The sequence below is a fragment of the Aedes albopictus genome, chromosome 2 (assembly GCF_035046485.1).
Source record: "Aedes albopictus strain Foshan chromosome 2, AalbF5, whole genome shotgun sequence".
Classification (NCBI taxonomy): domain Eukaryota; kingdom Metazoa; phylum Arthropoda; class Insecta; order Diptera; family Culicidae; genus Aedes; species Aedes albopictus.
The window spans coordinates 311,840,994-311,860,944 of record NC_085137.1 but is presented as its reverse complement, the minus strand read 5'-3'; the positions used below and the strand labels follow the sequence as shown (position 1 = coordinate 311,860,944).

Below are 19,951 nucleotides of genomic sequence, written 5' to 3'. Positions count from 1 at the left end.
ACACCATCTTTCTAAGTTATCAGGTTCCCGAGATACATAGGATATAAAGTTTATTTGCTCACTAGCGCCGCCTAGTGGTGGAATTTTCAATTAAACGGCCAATAATCTGTAAGCCGTTGACTTACCAAACAACTTTGCCGAAGACACCATCTTTCGAAGACATCAGGATCCTGAGATATAAGATATGACATGATATTGCTCACTAGCGCCGCCTAGTGGACGTATTACGAACCAACTTTGTCAGCATCAAGTAGCCCATGAAATTTACAACAACTTTGCCAAAGACAGTCCTCCTCTAAACAATCAGGATCCTGAGATATTTCAGAATGTATGGGTGTTGTACAAAGTACAACGCGCGACTGCTCGCGTTACAAAAATTGGCGCGAGTACTGAAAGGTTAAATAACGGTGCAATATTTTCCAAATCGGTTTCCATATACATTTGTTCAAAAAATATTTTTTTTTAAATGAAAACCATTTTCCACAAGAAAAAAAAAAGATACTTTGATCCTTCTTCTAAATGAATATGAGAACTGATTTTGAAAAAAAAAAACATGCTTCGTTATTTAATAAAAAAAATCAACACCAAAAAAATAAGTAACGCATCCAGTTTTACCTTAAGACAAAGCATTATTTGAACCGTATCTTTGTCCAAAACATATCTGCCGATCTGTGCCGATCATCCATTGATCTCTAATGTGACAGCTTCACAACGGGGTCCAACGAAACACGGAACGCATATACCTACGTATGGCTATCGTCGAGTCGTTTGTTATCACCAGCATGGCTCGAAGAAGATCAGCCTCGATCGACCAGCACACGCACGCACTCACTTTATGGGTCTGGGAAGTGTGACTTTATTCCCTTATGTTTGGCACAGCAGGCGATTAATTAATTTTTATTTCGGTATCTCACCCGAACGACGCAGAAGCAAGCGTGCGAAAGAGCCACACCCCGCGTTTTCTCGGTAGATCACAGAAGAGAGAATGGTATAAAGTGCGTCATTTTGGAAAAATAGTTAAAGACAAAAATTTACCATTTCAGATGAATGTTTTATACCAGTTATCTTTTCTTGTCGTCCAATTATAAACATTTTTCACCCTAATCTCCCCTATTTTGTGTTATGCCAGTCTTGATACCAGCATATTGCACGGCGAAGCGTCTTCCCATATTCACACCGCTACGCGGGCTCAGAGTCACGGGTCCGAAATGGGAATCCCATTTCGTCTAATTAGGAGATGAGCCGTCGTCGCCAGCACTGTCGGGTTGTCCCTGACGAGTTTGGGTCGCAAAGTGGCGGCAAGTCGACCTGGAATGTTGAACAGACCCATCGATGTCAAACTATTAGCGAGGGATGAATTTGAATTTATTTATCGGCACCGATCGAGGTTGAAGTTTTACGATGGGTCGTTTCTATAATTAATTTTACTTTTGAATCAGATTAACGTTTTAGGCGGGTGCATAGCCAACAGCGTATGTTTTTTTCTTGCTCAAAGATAAAATTTTATTTTAATTTTTGCAAAAACATTTTACATAAATTTGAATTCAATGAAAATATCTCAGAGATGATCTATTATGTGACTTTTGCTTAACATATTCCTGGTTATACGGTCAAAGATGCATTGTTTCCAGAATCCAGAGCTATCAAAATGCCCATGTACTATGTAGAATTAAAATAAAGGGGGGAGCTCCTTAAAGACCTCTGTTCAAACGAAAATTTTAAAATGATAATTAAGGGTAGTCTAAAGACTACCTGACTTAAGTCAGACTCAATCTCCACTGACGTAGCCGTCTCCTCCATTGTCTTGGTGCCCTGTGTCCACTATGGGGGACTCCCATACAAGCAGGCGGACACAAATATTTTCGTCATATTTTCGGGGATTTATTAGTATTCTGTAGTTGGTTCGACTAAAATATATTGTTTATGGACATTTTTAAACATCACGACCAAGTTTTGAAAAGGGCGTATTTTCAATATGGTCAATTAACTGATAATATATGAAAAGTTTGAAATTGTTTTATTTTTTAAATTTTTATTTTGTTTTTTGTGCTTAGAATGATTAACACTATTGTGTAGTTACTTTCAAAAATGAATTCCAAGGGAATTTGCTTAGAATGTTTGAGAATCGTCGTTTAATCTCAAGGGGTGCGCCCGGGCGGTCTCGTGCGTGAAAAACGCTGAATCTCCCAAGACCGCAATTTACCGCAGCATTTCGCATACAAATCATTAGAGTAGACCTAAAGCTTGACCATAAACTGATTTTGAGCCTGGGAATGTTTGGGAAAAAAGATGCCGATTATCAAAATTTGAATCTCATGCCTTTTTCGACTTCTTCTTCTTCTTGTACCTTTTTTTCATACAATGGTTCAATTATTTCACAAAACCACGTGTTTGTTGGAAAGCTTGCATCATTATCTTACCAATGATGTATTGAAACCAATAGATAATGATGATAATAATTAGAAAATATCGATTCGAAATTATGTGTTGTTTTTTTGCGAAAATAACATTTTTTAGCTTTACTCAACTGTGATACTCAATATCTTTGTAACTACATCAGCTAGAAACTTGAAATTCAAGATTTCTCTTAGTTTATATGTTTAATATCGATAGAAAATTTCAGAACAAGCATTAGTGGAAGTCACTTTTCTGATTTTTGTCCGCCTGATATCCTGTAGTGGTGTCTACGTTCTCTGCACCATTTGGGTGCTCATCAAAGTGCTGCTTCCACCTTTCAATCACCCCACGTCTATTTACCAAGAGGTGCCTGTCCATGTCATGGAGACGCTACAGTTTTGCTTTGGGCTTCTGGTAGAACCTTCATATATCTTGATAACGCAGTTCAGCAGTTCCAATTGCATCTGCTTCTCCCAGCCAGCGTTTCCCTTCCGAAAGAGACACTTACCCACCATCTGTTTCTGTTTTTATCGTTCCACGTTCTGCCGGATTCCATGCTGCAGTAGCAGTATTACCACCCACGCTTCGTTTTTCTCCTCTTCAGTGGCTCTAGGATTTGGCTTCTTTGACTGTACTCCAACTGTCACGTCTAGCTCACCCTCATACAGAAACAATGGTTCAACCACAGACAAACAGACGTAACACTTCGAACATTTTTCGATTCAAATCATAGTCACGGAAACATATTCGCCCAATGCTAAAAGGACTACGTTTGGCCGACCACCAACTAGGTGGCGGTAGTGAGCAAACGTCAAATTCGAACAAAAACTATGCGAGCGCCACGGTTGGGCAGTTGACCAACAATCAAATTTTGAAAAAGACCGGTAAATCAGAGTACGATGAGAATTATCAGAGTGTTACGTCTGTTTGTCTGTGGTTCAACGTTTTACGCTAAGGCAATCTCCGATTGCTTGAGTCGCTCCATATCATACCAAAACGGTCATCGGCACGCCGATTGATGGTAGAGAACTTTTGGGCCAAAGCCACCTTCTGGATACTGGGTTCGCCGTAGAGTACAGCGTGCTCGTGGTTCGTCCTTCTCCGCCACATACCGATCTCCTGCACACCGCCGAAGATCGTCTTCAGCACGCGTCGCTCGAAAACTCCGAGTACTTGGAGGAGAGGTCCTCCTCGAGCATGATCCATGTCTCGTGTCCGTAGAGGACCGCCGGTCTTATAAGCATTTTGTACATGGTGCATATGGTGCGTAGGTGAATTTTTAGACCGGAGCTTCTTCTGGAGCCCGTAGTAAGCCCGACTTCCGCTGATGATGTCAGTAAGGATCCGAGGCAGACGAATTCCTCCACCACCTCGAAGGTATCCCCGTCTATCGTAACATTACTATCCAGACAGATCCGGTTGTGTTCGGTTCCGCCTACCAACATGTACCGTCAAGGCGCCATTCACCGTGGGGGCTCCATTCACCGTGTGCCTTCGAATATTTTTTCATTATTTCCATATTATGATTGAATGATATGACAATTTCCCTTCAATTTCACCAATACAACACTAATGTATTGTTACCATGTCAAAACGCTCATTAGAAACATTTAAAAGTATCATTTTGACACTAAAGTGTGGTTTCTGCTCGTTCACTGCATTCATAGTGAAAAAACGAAAACTGCGCTAAGGTGATTTAAACGATAAACTAAATGTAGTAACATTTTTATTCCACCAAGAAGCAAATCAATTCACATATCAGGTATGTATTTTGCATTACAGAAGTAAGTTTAACAAGAAAGTACGAGTACTCATACTTTTTAATTGAAACAAAAAGGCACGGTAAATGGGTACCCTAAAAATCAATGGTCTCCATTCACCGTGCCCCATATTGTCCCATATATCTAGAAACAATCGAAAATTTGAACATTCGTTTTTTTAATAAAATCTTGCAAATTATTACTTGAAAAGAATTTAAACGAAGAAAATTCCCTTGGCTGGGTTGTTTTGATCATTTTTAAACAAAATAGAATAAAATTTCTCATACACGGTGAATGGGTCCCTACTACCACGGTGAATGGTGACCTACCACGGAATTAGGCGACCCTACTATTCTTTACTAATTGTACTATATCACCAAATTTTGTGAAAAATTTTCTACTTCTGTGGATATTGCTTTAATTTGAACCTATAATGGAGGCAATTAAAAGCGGCACCAACAATGTTTATAAGACTGGTGTCAAATGACAGCCCTTATTTGCCCCGAATCCTCTTAGATCCACGGTGAATGGTGCCTTGACGGTACTTTGTTTTGTAACTCGCTAGCTCACGGCATAGGGGATTGGAATCTACAGAGTCGTTTAAGGGCATTACTACACACCCATAGCCAAGATCTAGATTATCAATCCGAGCAGGAGCAGATTACGCGGGAGCTCTGCTCACAGAGGACACAGATACGAAGGGCAGGCAAACCGGAGCTGAAAAGGGGGGGGGGGGGTATCTATGCACACAATGATCCTCGAAGGAACGAGGCTTGAACGGTTCCTTTATGAATCCGGAAGACGACATGCAAAGAGAACTTGGTGAAAGGCCCAACTACTCTGGGAGGCTCTTTTCAATAATTAGCTACACTGGAGCTAGCTTTTACAATTTTATTTGTGACGTCACTATATAGGGTACAGGCATGCATGCAGGTAACAAACAATTGTCGTGGTCTGAAATAACGGCATCTTGGCCACCCGTGAGGTGGGGTGTGGCTATGGTTGGCCGACTCGGCCTGAACTTGTTGAAGGAGGCTGGTCTGACTTACGGTTGTACTGGAACATCCGAGCGGTTCACGGAAGATGGCGATTGCTTGGAGATGCAGTTCGTGGTTGGGGATACAGTTCGAGGATTCACAATGGCGGACCGAGAACACCACAACTGTAAACGGGCCAGCCGCCGGTTTACAGGATCACTCCGGCCATCTTGCTGCCGGAACACTGTTCTTTCGTCGAAGTTACAACGTCACTGCTCACTCGTCCGGGAGGCACATCACCGGAATCACACTCGAGAAAAGGATAAAAGAAAAAGGCCCATTGACACGGACCTGGGCACCACGGATTAATACCCAGTAACGTCACACTTCCTAACCTCAACAGTCAACATTTACCTTTTTCTACTAACTTTTAACTTGTTTGTTCGTTTTTCGTTCTTATTTGTCGTTTTTCGTACTAGTTTGTTTCGTACTTTGTTCTTTTAACTGTAATATCAACACAATTAACATATAGGAATAATTTTATTTTAACAAATACTAACCAAACTAACATTCTAACAATCACTCGTAACTACTATATTTTTGTTATAACAATTTTTAACAATTTTACGACTTTAACGACACTGATCCTAAATTATTGAATAAAAGAATCAACACAAAGAAATTAAACATTTCACCAAACAAAGAGGTATTGTAAAACAATTCGAACCTCAATATTAGACAATTACACACGCGCGCACTACTAATTCTTTCGAGGATCACGGTACAAAGAGAATTTGCCCCCGTCCCGATTCCCTTTTTATCACGCAATTTTTCATAATGTTGCGTTGTTACGGCTATGCTCGCTTTTTGTTATGCTCTTGGTTTGCCCACCCTGTTGTACATGTGGTGCCCTCTGTGAGTGAACACAACGACAACAGGGCTGTCCGGTCTTTTGCTCGAGCTCAAACTGCTCGAATTGTCTGTCACTTGGTAAGGTGTGAAGGTGGAACTCGCACTCACTCGTGTTTTGCATCAAGTGAGTGTGTACGTTCCTAGTATTGTAGGGGAAAAGGGGGAGAAATGGACTTGCGGTGGAGCCAAGTAAATATTGGAACCGAACGGTTACAGTTTTTGAGGCATTCATCACCAGTCCGACCTTTGCTGCTTCGCGATTCAGGCGGGTGTACAGCTCTGCCACCGTTCCAAATGATAATGTCCGCAAAGCACACAAATCGACCGGATTTTGTGAAAATCGTTCGCCGGCTGCTGCGCCCGGCTCGTCACATCATACCTTCCAGAGCGATGTTGAAGAGTAGTCAAGAGAGTCCATCACCTTGTCGCAGTCCCTGACGAAATTCGAATGAACTGGATAGTTCATCCGAAAACCTTACGCAGTTTTGCACACCATCGATCGTTGCTTTAATCAGTCTAGTCAGCTTGCCAGGAAAGCCGTTTTCGTTCATGATTCTCCATAGCTCTGCACGGTCGATACTGCCGTATGCCGCTTTGTAGTCAATGAACTGGTGATGCGTTGGGACCTGGTATTCACGTTGCCGACCGGACGGTGATGAAGCCGGCATGATAACTTCCCACGAACTCATTCGTTTTATAGATGACAGACGACGAAAGATGATCTTGGATAGCACTTTCTAAGCAGCATTCAAAACAGTGATTGCTCTGAAGTTCTCACATTCCAAATGGTCGCCTTCCTTATGAATAGGGCAGAATACCCCTTCCTTCCACTCCTCCGGTAGCTGTTCGGTTTCCCAGATCCTGACTATTCTCAAGGTATTCACTTCAAAAGAACTGTCCGATAAATAGAACTCTGGGTAAATATGGGTTAGGCAGCGCGTAGAATTCGTTTTTATCATCATCAGTGCTTATGGAGAGATTTTTCACCCATCATGATGAAAGCTGTTACCGAGCTTCCAATCGCAATTCCTTTTCGTTGTTGAAGTTGTCGCCAGGCTTGATAATCCTCCTCGAAATCAAAAGAGTTTTGCAACATGCTCTAGAGCGGTGTTTTTCTTTTGCCTCGTCGCGAGGGAGCGAACGAACCCCAAATAGAGAGGCAATGAAAACTGAGCGAGGAAGAGGGGAACGAAAAAAGAGCCGATGATTATTTCGGGTTTTTGAGTGCGATTTTCGCCTCGAGAGTTTTTCTTTGTATGGGAGTGGAACTCGCGAGAGCTTTTTGAGTGTGAGTGGACGTGAGAAACACAACAAGCAATTATGAGTGTTGGACGAACTCCTCGCTGCGCGGCAAGCTCGCGCTCGGTGCTGCTGAGGATTAGCGTTTTGATTTCTGAGTTTTGTTTTCACTCCTCAGAAAGTCGCCGAAACCGCTTCCTCATTTTCTCGCGAGGGAGTTTCTGTCAAGCCTGGTTGTCGCCACGGCCCACAGTGTTCGAAATCGATGATTTTACGATCAAAATTAAATAACTTTTTTTAGGTTGGTTCTAGAGGTTTGACGTGTTCTACAAAGTTTTTCTGCATGTTAAGGACAAGGTATTTGGAGTACATTGCTCAACATTTCTAGAGCACCGTTTTTTAGAACCGTTGAACGGATTTGAATTAAAATGCATCATGCTGTTAACAACCACTGAACAATTAGCGTGATGCATTCTCATCCAAATCCGTTCAACGGTTCTAAAAAACGGTGCTCTAGAAATTTTGAGCTATGTACTCCAAATACATTGTCCTTAAAAGGCGTCTTTTGATAAAATGTAATAAATGATTAATCCCCCTAGAAGTGAGATAAAAAAATTATGTTTTCGAAATATTTTTTTTAGAGGTTTGACGTCTTCGGCAAAGTTGTAGCCCATAATAAGAGAACAAAAATCGTAGAACATGTCAAAGCTCTATCTCTTACGGTTTTCGAGATATGGAGCGTTTTGTGCGAAGTACCCCTAAAACTAGTTTTTTCAGTGTAGCTTCAACAGATAAAATCCTACAGTTTTGTGACGTTCTACAAACTTGTTCAGGACGTCGAATTACACATTTCTTCCGAAGATGTCAAGTCATTATATCTTAAAACAAAAAAGTTATAGGCAAATTTATCATATTTTCACCTTAAGTAACTATTTCCGGCGCAAAATGGCGCAGATGGCTCAGTCGGTAGTTGAAAGATTAGACTTTTTACTATCACTTGAGGGTGGAAACCCTCGTGGGCAATAGTGGGAAAGGTGGTTTAAATACATGACAAAAACTAATTATTTTGCCTGTAATACAAGAAAAATGAATAAAAATTAATCATTTATGAGCCCGCAGTAATTTTTACTGCATTGCGTTGTTTCCAGCAATATTTTACAACATTTTTGAGCATGATTTATTTATTTATTTACTTAAATTAGCGACACTCTACTCCAAAGTTGCATTCGTGTTGTTTTTGAACATTGTTATTACCAAACAAAATATTTTATTCATGATTTTGAATTCATATTGTTTACTATCAGATGCTCAGACAATTTCTGATAAAGTTACTTTAAAATTACCTGTTTGAAGTTTTTTTGGGGCAATATTCAAGTTAAGTAGCGCTAGAAATAGGAAGAAGGAAATATTAAACAGTTCAAGATGTACATCAAAACACATAGTAGATTTTTTGTTATTTTTTCATGTATTTATATTTATATTTGTTGTTTGACTTTTCAACTACGGAATCAGTATCGGAAAACATCAGGAGAAGTTTTGATTCGTCCGATAGCAGATTAACAGCTTTTTCGGTAATCCAGAGTTTGACTTACAACTGGGAAGCAATAGAAATATATCAGTTATAAATCAATAAAATACAGGGGTGCCGAAAATAACGCGATAGTTTTTTTTTTAATTTCAAACATTATTTTTAATCTCTTGACGTTAACCAATTACATGTTACGTCCCATCGTCTGCATCATGAGTTAATTCCCAAGCAACACACATGTTATAATAGAGTTACGGCAGCGCAAGTTTTGGTTGTATAGAAGTTTATTTTACGTAATTCTAACATTAGGTTGAAAAAACGTAAATTAAACTTCTATACAACCAAAACTTGCGCTTTCGTAACTTTTATATAACATGTGTGTTGCTTGGGTTGATATTTTTAACAGTACTTTTCACAAAAATCGGGTTGAAAATAAAATTTTATATCAAATTGATCATTTGATATAAAAGATTTACTTTATTTTCATCAGGAAATCGTCAAAATATGTATTGAAGAATGTAAAATTAAAACTACCTTAATAAGAACTGCGAAGGTATTTATCAAAACGCATTTGATTTTCTAACCACCGTAGCCCTTCAGTTTTATGACTATTGAGTAGGTTGTCATTTATAGGGCATAGATATGTTGTAATAAGTTTGAAGAAATTCAATACTTTTATATAGAACTAGCTTTAGTTATAACTCTCGGGAACAATATTTTTTTCTCTGATGTTTTAATTTTTAGTAATAAAAACTCACTGGTTTTAGCAAAAACGTTGTAAAATATTGCCGGAAGAAACACAGTGCAGTAAAAATTACTGTGAGCTTCTTAATTATTATTATTTTTTATTTATTTTGCTTGTATTACAGGCAAAATAATTAGTTTTTGTCATGTATTTAAACCACCTTTCCCACTATTGCCCACGAGGGTTTCTACCCCCAAGTGATAGTAAAAAGTCTAATCTTTCAACTACCGACTGAGCCATCTGCGCCATTTTGCGCCGGAAATAGTTACTTAAGGTGAAAGTACACCTTTAAATATGATAAATTTGCCTATAACTTTTATGTTTTAAGATATAATGACTTGATATCTTCGGAAGAAATGTGTAATTCGACCTCCTGAACAAGTTTGTAGAACGTCACAAAACTGTAGGATTTTATCTGTTGAAGCTACACTGAAAAAACTAGTTTTAGGGGTACTTCGCACAAAACGCTTCATATCTCGAAAACCGTAAGAGATAGAGCTTTGACATGTTCTACGATTTTTGTTCTCTTATTATGGGCTACAACTTTGCCGAAGACGTCAAACCTCTAAAAAAATATTTCGAAGAAATATTTTTTTTATCTCACTTCTAGGGGGATTAATCATTTATTACATTTTATCAAAAGACGCCTTTTAACATGCAGAAAAACTTTGTAGAACACGCCAAACCTCTGGAACCAACCTAAAAAAAGTTATTTAATTTTGATCATAAAATCATCGATTTCGAACACTGTGCGGCCGTCGTACAGCAACAACATCCTAAATGAAGATGGGGACGAATTTCGCCCCAAATCGTATTCGGAGTTGGCAGCACCCTCTCAGATTACAATGAAACTTTCTGGGTATGTACACCAAGACTAGATAAGCCACTTTGCATACTTAGTTTCTTCAATATTTATCTGGACTGACTTTTGAAAAGGGCTAAACTTTTTTTATGGATTTTTTAAAAATGTTTTTAATCAAAAAATGACTACTCCTACAAAAAAGTGTTGTATGGGTGATTATCACAAAATAAGTCAAATTTTAAGAAAAAATACTGAAAAAAATCCAAAATGAGCCCTTCAAAGTTGATTTAAAAAAAAAACACCATTTTTTGATTTTGATGAAATTTTGTCTCAAGACAGGTAATTATGTTCCCTACCAACCGTCCATACAACACAAGATGGGCACTTTTAAGGAAAAAAAGTTTTTCTAACAAAAACTTTTTCATGTCCAAATTATTATTTTTTCAGTGTCTTTTTTTTAAAACAAACTAAACCAGTGAAGGTTATCTTGTAATCTCAAAATGCAATGAAACTTATTGTGTCATATGCGACAATGCAATGCACCCATATTCACGCAGCAGCACTCTAGAACAGTGGTGCTCATCCTGCGGCCCGCGGGCCGCATGCGGCCCTCCAAGCCTTAAGATGCGGCCCGCGGCGTACTTCAAGATGAATCGACATTTTTGAACGATTATTTGAAATAACTCGTTAAATTTATTAAGAAAAAAATGCTGATCAATTTTCAAAGTGTTGAACACAAATTGAATGATAAATAAACAAAAAGAACATTCCGTTCTGTTAAGATACGAAAGCGCAACTCCGAAATATTTCCGCATTTCAGCTAAGTCACGAAGCCAGCCTAAAGTTATTTATAAGTGGTACGAATCAAATGAAGGTTTGTTAAAAATGCAATCTTGAATCATTTAAAAATTAGTTGCAGTTTTTAAGCGCAGTCAATGCAACGCTGAGCAAATATTTCACATTTCGCCTTTCCGAAGAACATAAAAACACAAAGCACGAAGTTTTTAACAAAATTCTCAACTAATCTCAACTTGGTTGCCAATATTATTTAATTTTCACTGTTTGTTTAAATTTCTATTACAAGACTCATACATTTTTCGAAACAAAACCTACGAATCCAATTTGAATTGTGCAAGCGAAACTCCTGAACGAACTCAAAGAAAAAAAATCTCAGGCGAGATTCATAAAGCGTCTCCTGTGCCCTTTTGGAGAAACTTTTGGATACATTTTTGGAGAAACTCCAAGAAACATTATTGGAGAAAAAAAATTAAGCAACACTAAGCGAAATATATGGAGAAACTCAAATCATCCTGGAGAAAATAAACCTGAGGAAACTCAAAGAAAAAGTTGTGGCGATACTGCATGGCACTTATAGGACCATCTCCTAGAAAAATGTTCTGGTGCCACTCTAACATAAATTTCTTAAACAACTTTAGAATAAATTCCTCGAGCAACAAAAAGAGAATCTTCTGAAGTAACTACAAACAAGATTCCAGGACCAACTGTATCAAGACACAAAATATGCCTAGAACGCCTGAGGAAAATTTGAACAATAAATTTGAAGCAACTTATGCAGCAACTTCCGGATTCCAATGTTGAAGAAACTTCCGGAAACAATTGTTAAAAATCTAATTTTTGAAGAAATTTAATGATGAAGTATCAAGTGTAGAATTAGCGTTATGTTAAAATACACATAAATAAAAAAAATGAACTTCAGAAAAGACTTATGGAAAGAATTTACTAAAATCTTCAAGAAACTCCTGGAAAATTTTCGGAAAAATCCGGGAGCTATTCTAGGAGAAATTCTTGGAAACGATTATTGAGGAATTTCTGAAGTAACTTCAGGGCAGTTCGAAAGGCAAATCCAAGAGGAGTTCTTGGAGGTGTTCCAAGAGATTTCTAGAAATGTAAAAGAAACTTCAAATTTCTTGAAGCCCAGAAGAAATCCAGAGAAAATCCAGCAAACCTTTCTGGAGCTATTCAAAAGATTGATTGATTGATTTGTCTTTATTTAAGAGACTTTCACAATTCAAAAGAAATTCTTGTAAAAGCTGCTTGACAGGTTTTTGAAGTGGCTTCAAGGCAATTCTAGGGGCAACTTATAAATTGTTTGTTTGAATTTCAATTTGAAGCTCAAACGTTTTTTCTCAACCAAACTTATGAATCTAAATTAAACTCCACTAAGTGTAATAGATTATAAAGTTGGATCCTTACACAATGTGTGGAGCGAGTCGATCTGCCGTGCGCCACTCTATGTTGTGTGTTCTTTATATCGACTCAGCCCACACTCACCCCTGTTCCACAGCCTGTTCCACAGCTACCCAACCGAGAGAAGCATTCATTGTGTAAGCGAGCAGCCGGCAGGTAAGACGCGTTCGTTGGTATACTACGGCCAGCGCAATGGGTGATTTCCTAATGGCAGGATTGATCTTCACATTTGGCTACCGTGACAGGTTTTTCGCTCCTAGCGAAAACAAATCGAACAGGAAAACGATAATTGAACTCAGTTTGAAGGAAATCACTCATTACGCAGGTCAATTGGCGAAGAAATTGCGGCGGGTGCAAAAATCAAGATGTCTACCAAAGTGGTTGTTGAGAAAATAGTGTTTGGTTTGGCGCGTTAGTACGGAATAGCGGAACGCCAGCGTTACGCTTGGGAATACTAAATTAAAAAAGCGCGCGTGTGTGTGTGTGTTGGGAAAGTTAGACGTGTATGTGTATGGGAAGAATTAAAACAGGCAAAAAAAAACCTTTGAGAAAGTTGATTCGGGGAAACGGGATAATAGCGCGTTTTGAGGACCGCTGACGAATTTTGATTACGGGATACGAAAGCGAGTTTTGAGGACCGCTGGGACATTGTTTTTCGACCATAGAGAAAATGCGTGTTTTGAGGACCGCAGAAATTAGCGTGTTTTGAGGACCGCAGAAATAGCGTGTTTTGAGGACCGCAGAAATTAGCGTGTTTTGAGGACCGCAGAAATTAGCGTGTTTTGAGGACCGCAGAAATTAGCGTGTTTTGAGGACCGCAGGAAATAGCGTGTACGGATTTGAGGAAAGTTACATATTATTTAACTTAAGGAATTCCACGGAAGAGCAGCGTGTTTTAAGGACGCTGGAAGTTGTTGATTTAGGAAAACAAGATAAACGTATTTTTTTTTTCAAGCTTGGGCAATCAATTACGCAAAAGTTGTATAATTTCAAGAACCTCTAATGTTGCTACAAGTCGGAAATAGTTGATGGTACATCTTGACGTTGCACACGCCAGCTTGGTTAGAATAATGTGAATACGTGAATTTAATTAGTAATGCTTTATTGTTACTCTCAGATTTTCTGGAATTCAATTGCCAAAATCAAGATGTCTACACCGGGAAAGTATGTGCGTGCTCCGTCGATTTCCTCTGACGACGACACCGATGAACTAGCTAGTGCGGAAGGTATAAGCGGGTTGTATGTACGTGCTTGCTCTGGACCCATCATCGAAGAACGACAGGTTGAAGAATCTCGTAATCTGGAGGCACCGGATAACCAACTGGAACTAGCAAACAAGTTGAAGGAACTTGAAAACGTCATCCAAGTGCTGCGTAATCGTAACGATAGTCATCCAGGAAATTCGTCGACCGTTCTGGCCAGCGTACCGCGTGGTTCGTCTGATATTACTGCTACTGAAGGCAATATCCGTTGGGACAGCATCACCCCATTCCCCAAAAACGTACCAGCCTCCATGGATGTGCTTCATCGAAGATTTTGAACTAGCATCATCGCTATCGAATGTGAAAAATCCAAAACGACGTGTTGAGCTGCTCCTGTTGTCCATGGGCGAGGAGCTAAAAGGCGTCGTTCGTGCCGCCAAGCTGCGCCCGGATCCGGACAGTGACGATTGCTTCGAGGTCTTCAAGAACAACATTGATCGCTACTTGAAGTCCATGACTGACCCAGCCGCGGAACATGAGAGCTTTCTAAACATGCGTCAGGAAGATGGAGAATCCGCTGTTAATTTCCATGCAAGACTGTCAAGAAAGGTGCAGCTCTGCGGCTACAGCCCCGACGACCAGGACCGCTTCGTTAGGACTCAGCTTCTAAGGGGGCTCCGTAATCAGGAACTCAAGAAAGCTGCGAGGATGTACGGTCACGACTCAAACTTCATCGTACAGTCGGCCACTCGAGCCGAGGGATTCCAGGCTGAAGTTACGCCATCGGCAACGGAATCCAACACGTTCACAGTCAGCGCCGGCCAGTATCGTGGTTCTCAGGACCGATTCAAATGCAAAGCAGAACAGCAAGAAAAGCGATTTGGTAATTCATCCAAGAGGTTCCGTCCGAACAGAACGATCGCTGATGGAGGCAGAGCACATCCTCGTGTGGAAATGACTCGTCGGAACAGATGTCCAAGATGTTTCCGTTCGTCTCACATGGGTTCTGAGTGTCCAGCGAAGTGGAGGAACTGTAATTCTTGCGGTGCGGTTGGACATTTTGCGGTGGCGTGTCGTGGTCATCGTGTGAACGTAGTCAAAGATGAGGAGGTCTCAGCTCGTGCAGCGATCGAGGATTCCAAGGATCAGGTAATGGATTAGTAACCTAAAATGTTAAAGTAATGAATTCATAACATTGAAGAGAAATATTTTGATAATAAAATTTGATACTGCAATAATTACATGAATACAAATCCTTGGGTTTCCTTATTAATTGGAATCTATTACAGCAGATCAATGCCCTTTCGCTCCAAGATGTACTGATTGATTGCCGCGTCGGTTCATCTAATCCGATCAAGTTCCTGATAGATTCGGGTGCAGACGTAAACGTCCTGGGTGGAGCGGATTGGGACAACTTGGAACAGCAGCTGAGGGCAGGTAAGGTTAAACTTATCCCACTGGAAAGGACCATCAATCGGAATTTGCAAGCGTACGCTTCCAACAAACCAATGGAAGTCGAACACGCTTTTACAGCTACTGTCGAAGCAGTTGGCAGTACAAAACCACCTGTTACCGCTGATTTTCTTGTGGTGAGAGCAGGCAAGCGATCCTTGCTTGGAAGGGTAACAGCCAGCGACATGGGACTTCTAAAGGTTGGAGGAACGATCAATACTTGCGAATCTGGGATATTTCCAAAAATGCCCGGAGTGAAGGTGAAGTTTAGTGTTGATGATTCAATTCCTCCAGTACGCAACGCGTATTATAATATTCCTGCCGCATACCGCGAGGGCGCACGACGAAGACTTGAGGAAATGGAGGCACGGGGAATAATCGAGAAGGTAACGCAAGCTCCTCAATGGATAAGTGGCATGTCTGTCGTTCCAAAGGGGAAAGAGGACTTCCGTTTGGTGGTAAACATGCGGGCCCCGAACAAAGCCATCAAACGGGAGTACTTCAGAATGCCATCGATCGATGAAATGAGAATTAAACTACATGGTGCCAAATATTTTTCTAAGCTGGACCTCTCCAATGCGTTTTACCACATCGAGTTGAATGAGGAATCACGAGAACTCACGACGTTCCTTTCGGAAAATGGAATGTTCCGCTTCACCCGCCTAATGTTCGGTGTCAATTGCGCACCGGAGATATTCCAGCGAGAAATGACGCGTATTCTCAAGGATGTCAAGAATAAAATTGTATTCATTGATGACATACTCCTGTTCGCCGGGACGATTGAAGAATTGAGAAAGAGTCTCGCAAGTCTTACAAATCTTGCGGTCGAATAACCTCTCGTTAAATACCGATAAATGCGAATTTGATCGAACAAACATCAGATTTCTGGGGCATGAGCTAAATGAGAAGGGATTCAACATAGAGGAATCGAAAGTTGGTGATGTTCGGAAATTCCGGCGACCGACCACCGCCTCGGAATTAAGGAGTTTCCTTGGGTTGGCATCATTCGTGAGCCCATACATAAACAATTTTGCGGACATTTCTAGTCCATTGTGGACGGTAGCATCATCACAAAAATGGAGCTGGGGAGAAGACCAGGAGAAAGCCTTTGAGCTTATCAAAAACCGGATTATCCACTCAACGGTTACTCTCGGATACTTTTCTGAATACGATCGGACATACCTGTACACGGACGCCTCTCCCTGTGCACTAGGAGCACTATCGGTGCAACAGAATGAAGACGGAATTTATCGAATCATTAGTTTCGCTTCATTGGATGTTCGAGATCGTGAAGCAAAGTTACTTTCAAAATCCCGAGAAGATGCTCGACGGGGAGCCAGAGCATGCAAAGTTAAGCCAGGCGATACTGTAATCGTCGAACGTCAAACGAGGTCGAAAGGCGAAAGTAGATTTGGCTCGAAGCGGTATGTGGTTTCTGACGAACGTAACGGCAGTCTAGTCCTCTGCGATTCCGAAGGCCAAAAGCTTAAGCGTCACGTATCACAGACGAAAAAGGTCCAGGAATGGCGACAGCAGCAATCAACAGGCGAGCAGGATCATAATCCAGAGGTTTCTCCCGATGGCGATCGAGAACAGCGTCCAGCGCGTGAGAAAAGGACCCCCTCCTATCTCTCCGATTACATCCGGGAGCTCGAGCAGAATCCAAAGCCCTAGGAGAGGAATAGTTGGAGGTAAATAAATGTTTTTTTTATTAAATGTTACATCCTGTTACATCGACTTTTTATACTTACAATAAATATGTTTGTTACTAGGCATTGATCGATTTCTTGACGTATTTTTCTTAGGTTGATTGACCATCTTGATCTTGATTATCTATGACCTTCGCGTCCTCTTGCCTTGGAATACAGTCTTAAAATGATTTCAAGTGTCTGCAAAGTTGTCAAAATGAAAATCAAGGCACACTACTTTTTTTTTGGTTGGCAAGAAATCATGGCAGACTACTTTTTCATCGAGTTGGCAACTCGATGCATTATTAAGCATGTCTTTAAACACGTGGTAATAGATGGTAATGTATGCAGAATAGATTCAGGGGAGAAGGTGGATGTGTGGAGCGAGTCGATCTGCCGTGCGCCACTTTATGTTGTGTGTTCTTTATATCGACTCAGCCCACACTCACCCCTGTTCCACAGCCTGTTCCACAGCTACCCAACCGAGAGAAGCATTCATTGTGTAAGCGAGCAGCCGGCAGGTAAGACGCGTTCGTTGGTATACTACGGCCAGCGCAATGGGTGATTTCCTAATGGCAGGATTGATCTTCACACACAAGTTCTGAACAGTTCAGATTTTTAATAAATATGCTTTAGAATTGTTCTTTTTCTTGTTTTTGTGCATCGATGTTTATGCGGCCCGCAGGTCGATCCCGAATTGCAAATTTGGCCCGCGGTATCCTCCAGCCTGAGCACCACTGATTTAGTGGGCAGCAACATCATGATGTCCCAGAACCAGAACCGTCAACGAGTGGTCAACAAATCGAACATGAGCTGGGTAAGTAAGCCTTCAACGTGTTAGCTTCTTTTATATAACTCATTTTGCAGCTCGTTGCAAAACTACATTTTTCAGTATTCTTCGTATTTATCCAACCCGGCAAGCCTCGTTGGATAAATGTACTACTTGTGCGAAAAAAATTCATTTTTGCAACTCGTTGCATAAATAACTATCATTAACTTTCCACTGCATTCATTATTATATTGTTAACCTTAACTTTTATCTTACAGATATGGTACCATCTATTCCATCATTGGAGTCAATTCCGTCAACAGATCAACTACAGGGTCCCCATAATATTGAGAAGTTTAATACCATTGCTGAAACATTGAGTTTATCGCCAATCTCATCTAGAAACATGAGAAGTATGGAATATCGCATAAACAAATCATTGCAGATTACGAAAGCAGTTCGAAAAAATATCGTCGGAATAGATTCAACGGATGTTGGCAAAGTGGAGGCGTATGACGAGATAATTATGCAGTTAAAGGATAAGTTCAATCACCCTACAACTGACAGAAGCGAACAGATTAAAATACTATCTGTACTTCCTAAGTCTTGGTCGGTAAATAAAATCACAAGAGAGTTTAACGCACCAATGTATATGGCGAGGCAGGTGAAGGATCTTGTTTATGAACAGGGTATTCTTTGTACCACCAAAAAAGAAGGGGGCATGGTATTGATGACGATACAAAACAAATAGTAAGAGAATTTTTTGATGATAATGATATCAGCAGGCCAATGCCAGGAACAAATGATTTTGTTTCTGAGGTTCGAAATGGAAAAAAAAACAACAAGTTCAAAAACGACTTTTGATGATGTCGCTCAAAGAGGCTTATATGATTTTTGTAGATATCTACAAAACTGTGAATATTGGTTTCACAGTATTTACACAGTTGCGACCAAAGCATTGTATTTTACTTGATTCTACTGGTATACATAATGTATGCATATGTACTATTCATGAAAATGTAAATTTAATGTTCAACAGTATAAGAATTGTGTCACAAGATGAAATAATACAAAAAATGCTTTGCGATATTTCCACCAGAACAGATAATTGCTTTTTCCGTGCTTGTGAAAAGTGTGCTTGTAATGAACACATTGAAGAGGAACTTACATTGATATTAGAATCAAATGACAAAGAAGAGATTATATTTCAGCAGTGGTTGAATACTGATCGCTGTAATTTAGAAACGATTATTAAACCTGTTGATGAATTTGTTCCGTATCTTGTTGATAAAATTGACAAACTTATAACACACGACTTTATTCATAAACAACAATCATCATTTCTCAGAAATAAAAAAGATACATTAAAGGATGATGAAATTCTTGCGATTTGTGATTTCTCTGAAAACTATTCATTCATAATTCAAAACGCTGCTCAAGGATATCATTGGAACAACTCGCAAGCAACAATACACCCATTTGAAATTTACTATATGAAAGATAATAAACTTGTAAATGTTAGCTTCATTATCATATCGGAAGTAATGGCTCACGATACAGTTGCGGTCCAGTTGTTCATCTCAAAAATGATAGATTTTATGAAACAATTAACGAACTTTTCTAAAATTTATTTTATGTCTGATGGGGCAGCATCACAATACAAAAATAAGAAGAACTTTGCTAGTCTATGTAGATTCCAGTCAAAGCATGCATTAAGAGCAGAATGGCATTTTTTGCAACGTCCCACGGTAAAGGTCCATGTGATGCTATTGGTGGCACTCTCAAGCGAATGGCAAAGAGAGCAAGTCTTGCTCGAGATTATGGAAATACCATAACAACTCCACGAGAGTTATATAACTGGGCAGTTGTACAGACAGATAAAAATATAACTAAATTAAATTTCTGTTACGTATCCACTGAACAGTACATTAAAATGTCAGAAGATCTCGAAGAAATATATAATAACGCCAAAACAATACCAGGCACTCAGAAATTCCATAGTTTTTTGCCTATTCCTGGCGACAAAGTAAAGGCAAACAGGTATTCTAATTCAGAAGATGAACCAAAAATATTTAGTATGATCGGAAAAAAATAGAAAAGAACATGTTTGTAATTGGCTCTAAGACACATATATATATATTTGAAAAATTCATAATTATAAATAATTGTATATTTAAAAGTGTACTTCAATACATATTGCGATCAAACATTACATTTCCTAAGAAAATACATTTGTAATATTTTGAAGTTTTTTATGTATAGGAAAACCCTT

At 39.7% G+C, this 19,951-nt stretch overlaps 1 protein-coding gene and 1 long non-coding RNA gene across 2 annotated transcripts; one reads left to right on the top strand and one right to left on the bottom strand.

The window, feature by feature from the left end:
• Window positions 1-5,042: 5,042 nt before the first annotated feature.
• On the bottom strand, window positions 5,043-6,204 carry LOC134287161 (uncharacterized). The gene is made up of 3 exons (XR_009997086.1): window positions 5,695-6,204; window positions 5,549-5,638; window positions 5,043-5,485 (listed from the first exon to the last, which is right to left on the bottom strand). It is a non-coding gene; the product is annotated as an uncharacterized LOC134287161 (long non-coding RNA).
• A 7,511-nt stretch (window positions 6,205-13,715) lies between these two features.
• Window positions 13,716-16,055, top strand: LOC134286674 (uncharacterized protein K02A2.6-like). Its single transcript, XM_062848327.1, has 3 exons — window positions 13,716-14,001; window positions 14,048-14,919; window positions 15,060-16,055. Exons 1-3 carry the CDS (start codon window positions 13,716-13,718, stop codon window positions 16,053-16,055), a joined length of 2,154 nt encoding a protein of 717 aa, XP_062704311.1.
• The last annotated feature ends 3,896 nt before the right edge of the window (window positions 16,056-19,951 follow it).